The sequence below is a fragment of the Zophobas morio genome, unplaced genomic scaffold, assembly GCF_036711695.1.
Source record: "Zophobas morio isolate AGI-343-1 ecotype UQ-CSIRO unplaced genomic scaffold, CSIRO_AGI_Zmor_V1 ptg000029l, whole genome shotgun sequence".
NCBI lineage: Eukaryota > Metazoa > Arthropoda > Insecta > Coleoptera > Tenebrionidae > Zophobas > Zophobas morio.
In genome coordinates, this window is record NW_026972134.1 from 8,827,410 (window position 1) to 8,835,502 (window position 8,093).

Here is an 8,093-nt window from a genome sequence, read left to right on the forward strand (position 1 = left end):
TTTGCAAGCGGCCTACTTGTTTTTGCAGGCGTTTTGCTTCTCTGTAGAGTTTTACTTCGTTAGACGTAAAATTGGTCGTTGTCCGTTGTTTTACGCCTATGCGCTCCAAAATTTTACCTGCAAATGTACACAGGTATTAATTAATTGCATCATTTTTACTTTATGTACAGTTCTGTTCAATGAAAATTATGTTACATGCAGTTATAAGTTTCTTTAATATCTTTAAACAAATTATGCTTATCGTTATTAGCTCAAAATTAGAGACACAATCAAAAATTATTAGTAAACTAACATAAGAGTTTTCATTGAATTAAAATAACGTGGAGTCGTTGTAGTTCTCAGAGGAACATCCCGGGTCTGTCTAAGTGGGGTACTTCTGCTTCCAACAAAATCTAAAAATAAGTAATAAATATTTGTTATTGAGACTAATAATATTTTATTTTCACTATTTTTAAATTCACAAAAATATTTAAAATCACACGGTGAAAAAAAATACTCCTAACGTATATCAATATACCTTAAGTTACGCCACTGCTTTTTCACCTATTTGACACATGACATATGCGTGACATATGGTTGGTAGAAACGCGAGATGACGCTATGCTGTACCACAGATTGTTTTATAAACACGTGATAAAGTTTAACAATCTACCACATTTTTATATGTTGTAATCGTTTGAAAATTTGTTTTTGGAATTACGAAATTATGGTATCAAACTTTGCAGTTTCTTACCGATTTTTGAATTACTTTGTAGCCCTGAAGGTCCAGCGCAAGGTAGCTCATTGACCCCATTCTCCTCTGTAAGTCATAATATTATTTTTTTGCCATTTATTTTTTAGCATTATAATACCTCCAAAATTCAGTTGTCGGGCTTGAATGCCACTATTCCATATATTTCTACGCTCCGGTGTAGTAGTTGAACCTATAAAATGGAAAACAATTCATGTTATAGTAAAACACTTGTAATATTTACATACTTTGAGAATGTGGGGTTCGTCAAATACGTGGTGATAAATTCGCCATGGAGTGGAAATCAGGGCATTCTTTCCTTGGGGTCAGGAAGATGAGATCAGTTGTCTGGGGCACCACAGTGGACGCATCAATTTTACTTGCCTCCAGTGGTGATGTAAGTATAGTATCATCTGTAAGTACACATGTCTTAATATTTGTTTCGTAGTGACTTTCAATTTGTTTTTACCTCGAGGAGGCAAAATCGTTGGTACCGCAGATTGATGCAGCCTTTGTGTACCTTGCACATAGTCTTCAGCCCGAAAATGTTGGTAGCAAATGTACCCTCTCCGATAAATTTGGTTATTTGTTAAACCCTCGAATTTTGGGTTATTGGAGGCTTTAACCCATGCCATAAACCTATCTAGACCCCGTTTCGGATGTGGAAACCTAAATATAGGGGCCATCCTGTTCCCACATTTATAAATTGCACAAGTTTTGTGCGTTTTTTGTGCTTCCATTCTTTTTTCTACAAAAATTTGTTATAAATAAATAAATAATGCTATAAACAATGAACATAAAGTGAAAACATTTGTATACTTACATTTTTTTGTACACTACACAACACAACAGCTACAAAATGCACTTAGCAACACGATAAAAATAAAACTGTGGTGTTTCTTTGGTGGTGTGGGGGTGTTAGGGGAAAGTAGTGTCGTGTGCAGGGATGTGAATTCTAAAATTTTGAAAATCCGCGCGAATCAGCGTTTACAAGTTTCTTTTCATGCGACCTCTGGTGAGTGGGTAAGAAAATACGTAGTGAAAGGTACAAGCGCAGCCTATACCACATTAGCTTCTATTGTAGGGTTTTCTATGAGACAGACTCTTAGTCCATTCGAAATATACATTAAACTGAACAGTGGAACGGGTGGGGGTAGAAACATGGGGTTGGTACCTGTGATGTCTTGTTTGGGGTAGGTAATATTGTTAGTTTCTCTAATTACACGAGCTCATTTTTCTAACTTATATATTCTCTCAACTGTCATTCTCTATCTCTTTTTTAAGCTAGACATTACATTTCCTCCCTTACTGAAAATTAAAGAACACATACCAAATACAAAATAAAAGTTAAACTCAATAACTCATATGACGCACATGCCATTAGAGTTCTACAAGATAATCCCGGAGCTTCGACGGTGGTTTTCTGTCTCGCTGGGGACGTCGTTCAGTGGGCGTCTCGACTCGTTGATTTGGGGGACTGTTTACTTTGTCTTCCGTGTTGTCTTGTCTAAGGGGTGTCGTGGCTGGAGCTGTCGACCTTGGAGGTGTTGTGGGGAACGGTGCTCGCGTTTGTTCAGATTGGGAAGATCGACTGGGTGCCAAACTTGTTGAGGGGTGATACTCTGGCCTTGGACTCTGTGCTGAGTGGTGTGGCTTGAAGAATGATGAATTTCTGACAATCACCTTTTCTCCTCGTCGAGCTTCAATTTGAGAACCGGTGATTCTAGTGATCGTGTATGGATCTGGATCAAAGAGTGGAGTCAGCGAATTCTTCTTTTGTTGTTTGCAAAGAACTTTTTGTCCAAGTTGTAAGCGATGTTCAAATGTCCTTCTTTTACGATTGGCGGGTTCGTTTTGTTTTCTTCTGTTGTCGATGTCCGTTTGGGGATTGTATTCATGAAACGTCTTGTTTTTGAGAGTGGGTAAGAAGTTGTTGATTTCTCTGTTGAACATAATTTGATATGGTGGGCAGTTTGTTGTTGAATGAGGGGTGCTTCGGTAATTGATTAAAAATTCTTGAATTTCTGCGTCTGGATTGTTACTGTTGATCGTTGCGCACAAGAGGGCTTTCTTGAACGTTTTCACGAATCTCTCAGTTCTGCCATTTGCTTCTGGCCAACGTGGTGTTATCAAATGATGCTTGATGTTGAGGCTTGAAAGATATTCTTTCAACTCGTGTCCATTAAAGGGTGGTCCATTATCGGATTTAAGTTCTTTTGGTAGGCCAAATAGTGCAAATGTCTCGTCAAGTACGGGCTTCAGCTGTTTGAAATTGGTCGATGGTACTTTTTTGACGAATGGAAACTTTGAGAAATCATCCACCATTATGAAATAATATTTTCCATCTGGAAATGGTCCGGCGTAATCTACATCTAGACATTCAAGCGGGTGAGTGGATGTCGGGTATGTTTGAATCGGATTTCGCTGGTTGTAGGGTGTTACTGCTTGACATGCTGTGCATGACTTCACTACTTCTTCTACCATTTTATTGATGTTGGGAAACCATACCTTAGTTCTTACCAGTTGTTTGGTTTTAACGAGACCTTGATGACCTTTATGTGCCAATCTGATAATGTTTTTCTGCAGTTTGCTGGGAATTACGATTTGACTGCCTTTGAGAATAATATTACCATATACAGTGAGCTCTTGTTTGATTTGCTTGAATGTTTGCAGTTCTCGTTTCTTCCAAAACAAGGAATCATCTTCTAACAAGGCCTTTTTCAGTAGCTGCAACTGAAAATCATCTTTCATTGCATTTTCGATTTCTTCAAGTGAAATTGTGTTTGGTAGTGAATGATTGGTTACAAAAGCTACGTATTCTTCACTTTTATCATATGCTTCTGGTGGGCTGTGTGTTGGATGACGAGATAAATAATCAGACGGATTTGTTATGCCTCTTTGGTATTGAACTGTAAATTTATAAGGCTGAAGTTTCAAACAAAGTCGTTCAATGCGTGAGTTTGGAGCTGATCGAGGGTTCTGTAGGATTGAGACCAAGGGTTTGTGGTCTGTGTGTAACACAAAGTGACCTCCTAACAGGTATATTCTGAAGTGATGTATGGCCCATGTTGCTGCTAATGTTTCTTTCTCTATTTGACTGTATTTCTGTTCGGTCAAAGTTAATGTTCTGCTAGCGTACGAAATAACTTCTGTTTTGTTATTAAGTTCTTGCGAAAGGATCGCTCCAAGTCCTATGGGACCAGCGTCTACATAGAGGTGCGTCTTTTTCTGTTGGTCAAAATAGGCGAGGTTTCGTGCTGATTCTAGTTGTTTCTTAAGATCATTAAAAGCGCTGTGATGCTTTTCAGTCCAGTCCCATTGAGCATCTTTTGTAATCAGCTCACGTAATATTGCAGTATTTGTTGCTAAGTGAGGCAGGAACTTTCCAACATAATTCAACGTTCCTAGGAAGCTTCTTAGTTCATGTACGTTTCTGGGCGGTTCTAGGTTAGAGACAGATTTGACTTTGTCTGGATCTGGGTAAATGCCTTTGCTAGAGAATACATATCCAAAGAAATCGATTTTGTTTGTGTTAAAAATGCATTTCTTTGTGTTGATTGTCAAATTATGGTTATCCAAACGTTCTATTACTTGCTTAAGAGTCTTATCATGGTCTTGTTGAGTTGTTCCAAAGATCAGTATATCATCGCTGATGTTTAACACACCATCTATTTGGTTTAACAGTTGTCTTATTGTGTTTTGAAAAATCTCTGCAGCGGAATTTATCCCAAAACTCAGTCGTTTATATTGATACAAACCAATATGTGTTGAGAAAACTGTTATATACCGTGAAGATTCTTCTAATGTTAGTTGGTGGTAGCCATCTTTCAAATCAATCTTTGAGAAGACTGTTGCGCCATTTAACTGGGCAAATATTTCTTCAATAGTTGGTGTTGGATGCCTTTCTCTAAGTATGGCTTTGTTAGCCTCTCTCATGTCTACACAAATTCTGATAGAGTTAGGATCGTGATGTTTAGGAACTACAACTATTGGTGAAACCCAGGGAGTTGGTCCTGTTGCTTTTTCAATGATGTTTTGTTTCATCAGTCTTGTTATCTCTTGTTCAACTGCTTCACGAAGATTTATTGGAATTCTCCTGTGTTTATTTGCTACTGGAGGAATTGACTCATCAATGTGTAGCTTGACAGTTTGGTTCTTGAGACAACCTATGCCATTACACAAATTAGGATGCTTGTTTTTGATATAGTTCATGTCCATAGGTTGATATATCATCATAGATAGTTGTACCAGCTGCAATTTGTTTGCTGTATCATAGCTCAATAATGATTCACTGTTGCCTTTTATCACAAATACATCTGCTCGCGTTTGGTGGTTGTTATAATGGAATAGACCTTTGAATTTTCCAACTACTTCTAACTGTTGTTGACAGTTGTACGGGAGAATCGATGAGGAATCTGGTTGTAGCGACTGCTGATGAAATTCTTTAAATGTGTTTGAGCTTATCAGATTAACAGATGAACCAGTATCTACAATGAAATTGATTACTTTCCCATTCAACTTAACATGTACCTGAGGGCATTTCATGGCTGTTCTGTCGTTTGGACGAATTGTTGTTTTGAAAGATGACTCAGAATTAGTTGACTCTGGCTCCATATGAAGCTCATTAAAGCGAATTTGTGCTCTGTTCTTCCTCTCTCCATTATGTTTCTTGTTTATGCTAGTATTTGTGCCATGGTTGTTGTGCTGGGGGTTTGCTCGTGATTGTGCTTGTTGCTGTTGTGTTGATGTGGTGGACATGCAGACTCGGGCGTAGTGTCCTTTCTTGCCACAACTTCGACAAATTACATTTAGAGCAGGACAAGCTCTCCTCCCATTTGGATGCCATTTGCCTCCACAATTTTTGCAATTGTTCTTACTGGTACCACTGTTGGCTGGTGCGGTTCTGTGTTGCGTTTGTTTGTTTACGTAGCTACATTCTTCTGTGCTTGTGTTCATGACATTCTTGTCTTCAATGACCTTCAGTTGATTAGCTGTGCACTCGATTGTACGTGCTCTGCTCAATAGATCATCGAGATTGGGTTGTTCAGTGAGTCCATATCGACGTAGTTCTGTGTACTTCGTGTTCATGATGATTTGAAATTTGATTTCTTCATTTGGGTTCTCAAACGTGCAAGTCTTGGATAGTTTCAGTAACTTTGCGTAAAACTGATCAATTGTTTCATTCTCGCTCTGTCTGGTTTGCCTAAAATTAAACATTTCAAATTCTTTGTTGACTCTAGGGGTGAAATATTGTTTGAGCTTTCGTTTAGCTGTTAAATAAGGTGATTCATTGGGTTGTGCTGTGTTTACTGGTAGTTCAGGAAGTGACAAATATAAATCATGAACTTCTTCGCCTGCGTAGTGGAGAAGCATGGCTTTCTTTCGGTCTTCATTATCGATGCCTGCTGCTATGAGATAGTTGTCAAAACGGTTGAGCCACTTTTCCCACCTTGAGCCAACGTTATTGGGGTCTTCTGCTATATGAAATGGAGGTACTGGTGTTGAGTGGTTGTCCATGTTCTGTTATCTTTTCCTCGATTCGTTTGTTGCGAACCACGTGTTGTGTTGAGGTTATGTGTTTCTCCTGTTCTCTGTTCCGAGTGTTCGTTGTTTTTCGCTTCGTTGGTCTTCTTCTGAGTTCTTTTAATACTCGTCGCCAAAATGTGATGTTTGTTTGGGGTAGGTAATATTGTTAGTTTCTCTAATTACACGAGCTCATTTTTCTAACTTATATATTCTCTCAACTGTCATTCTCTATCTCTTTTTTAAGCTAGACATTACAGTACCAGTGGTACCAACACGTACAATTGAAGATAAAAAGGTACGTCAAACCATGGCCGACTAGTATAAAGATTATGGCCTGTCCAAGAGGTACGATACGTGTTGCCATCTATTAATAATTACACTTAATAATTTAGCAAAATTTTAATTTGACTTGACATTATGAGACTTCAAAACGTGTAATGGTGGTTTGTTTGGGTATGAATGCCTTTGTGCCTTTCAAAAGGTGTTAATAATTCTTTTGTCGATTTTGAATTATTAATAGATGGCAGCACGTATGGTACCTTTGGCATTCCTTTGGACAGGCCATAATCTTTATACTAGTCGGCCATGGTCAAACGTACTGTCAGACTGTCACCCAAACTTCTCTTATAAAACAATCTCGTGTTCATGTAGTGTCATCTGAAGTTGCCTAGCAACAAATATAATTCACTTATATATATATATATATATTAATTAAATCATTAAAACAACTAAAATAATAATAAAACCAATAATTCAGTGGATTCGGAGAAATCTCCACTGATAATAAGATCAACTAAAATAAATTAATTAAAATCATGCACTTACATCTACGACAATTTATGAATATAAACATGTAAAAAGAGATAAATGAGTTTTTACATTCATTGATTAGCTAAATACGCTGAGCGCAACATTTGTTCACGAGAAAAATTGATGGTTACAGGACAGTTAAATAAGTATATGTTAAAATAAACAGACATAGTTTATAAATGCAGCTAAATATTGGGAAGTTAGTGTCATAAATGCGCTAAAATACAGTGAGACGGTTAAAACAGAATAAAATGCGAGGTTTCCAAATACTATGGCAAAATAATCAGAGAACAGAGTCATATTTAAACGGCAAATTCAATATAAACTAATCGACAGCAAGAAAATTAAATTAAAAGGTTTCAATTCGGGAACTTCCCAAAAACGCACATAAAACATTCATATCGCAAGCAAAAGAGTTAAATCGGCAAATTAAGGAAACATTGGAATAATTATTATCATAAAAGCGAACGGTAATTTATCGAAAAATCCTCCCCAACAATCAAGAACCGACGCAAGGTCAAACGTGCCACCTGCAAACGGGAACATATGGAAGTACTACTACTCAGCAAAATTAATAAAAAATCTCGACGAACAATTCGGCAGAGTCTTCGACCACAACTGGAAACTTCTACCCAAACTGTTTTCGGCGCTACTGTTTATATAGGGATTTTTACTCATTATTCTTGTCTCCCGCGACTTTAGTGGACTAAATTTCTTCATGATTAGTGTATTATTCGGTACGGGATTTTAGGTTTTATTTCGTTGTTTTATAGGGTTTAGCTTTTAATTATGGTTCCGCGGCTGACGTTTTTTATTGGTTAGTGTGTCGTATATTTTCGGTTTTTTTCAACTTGCGTCATGCTTTTCATGTCGTTGTTGTAGCTATTTTTAAAGAGGGCGTTTTTTCTGAGGTTGTTTATGCATCTGGGTTTTGTTTGCAGCTGTTTTAGTTTGGATACAATTCTAGATGAAAGTAATTACCATTGGCGATGTTTATGGCGTATTAGTCTGTACAAGTTATTTGCAA

The 8,093-nt window shown here is 37.4% G+C and overlaps 1 protein-coding gene and 1 long non-coding RNA gene across 2 annotated transcripts; one reads left to right on the forward strand and one right to left on the reverse strand.

Moving 5' to 3' along the window:
- Window positions 1-487: 487 nt before the first annotated feature.
- On the forward strand, window positions 488-1,349 carry LOC135137592 (uncharacterized). Its single transcript, XR_010281880.1, has 3 exons — window positions 488-775; window positions 841-1,127; window positions 1,179-1,349. It is a non-coding gene; the product is annotated as an uncharacterized LOC135137592 (long non-coding RNA).
- A 761-nt stretch (window positions 1,350-2,110) lies between these two features.
- LOC135137368 (uncharacterized protein K02A2.6-like) lies at window positions 2,111-6,247 on the reverse strand. The gene has a single exon (XM_064066993.1). It carries the CDS (start codon window positions 6,245-6,247, stop codon window positions 2,111-2,113), a length of 4,137 nt encoding a protein of 1,378 aa, XP_063923063.1.
- Between the last annotated feature and the right edge of the window lie 1,846 nt (window positions 6,248-8,093).

Coding starts and splice junctions, on each gene's coding strand:
- LOC135137368 (XM_064066993.1), bottom strand. CDS start 6,247: ATGGACAACCACTCAACACCAGTACCTCCATTTCATATAGCAGAAGAC.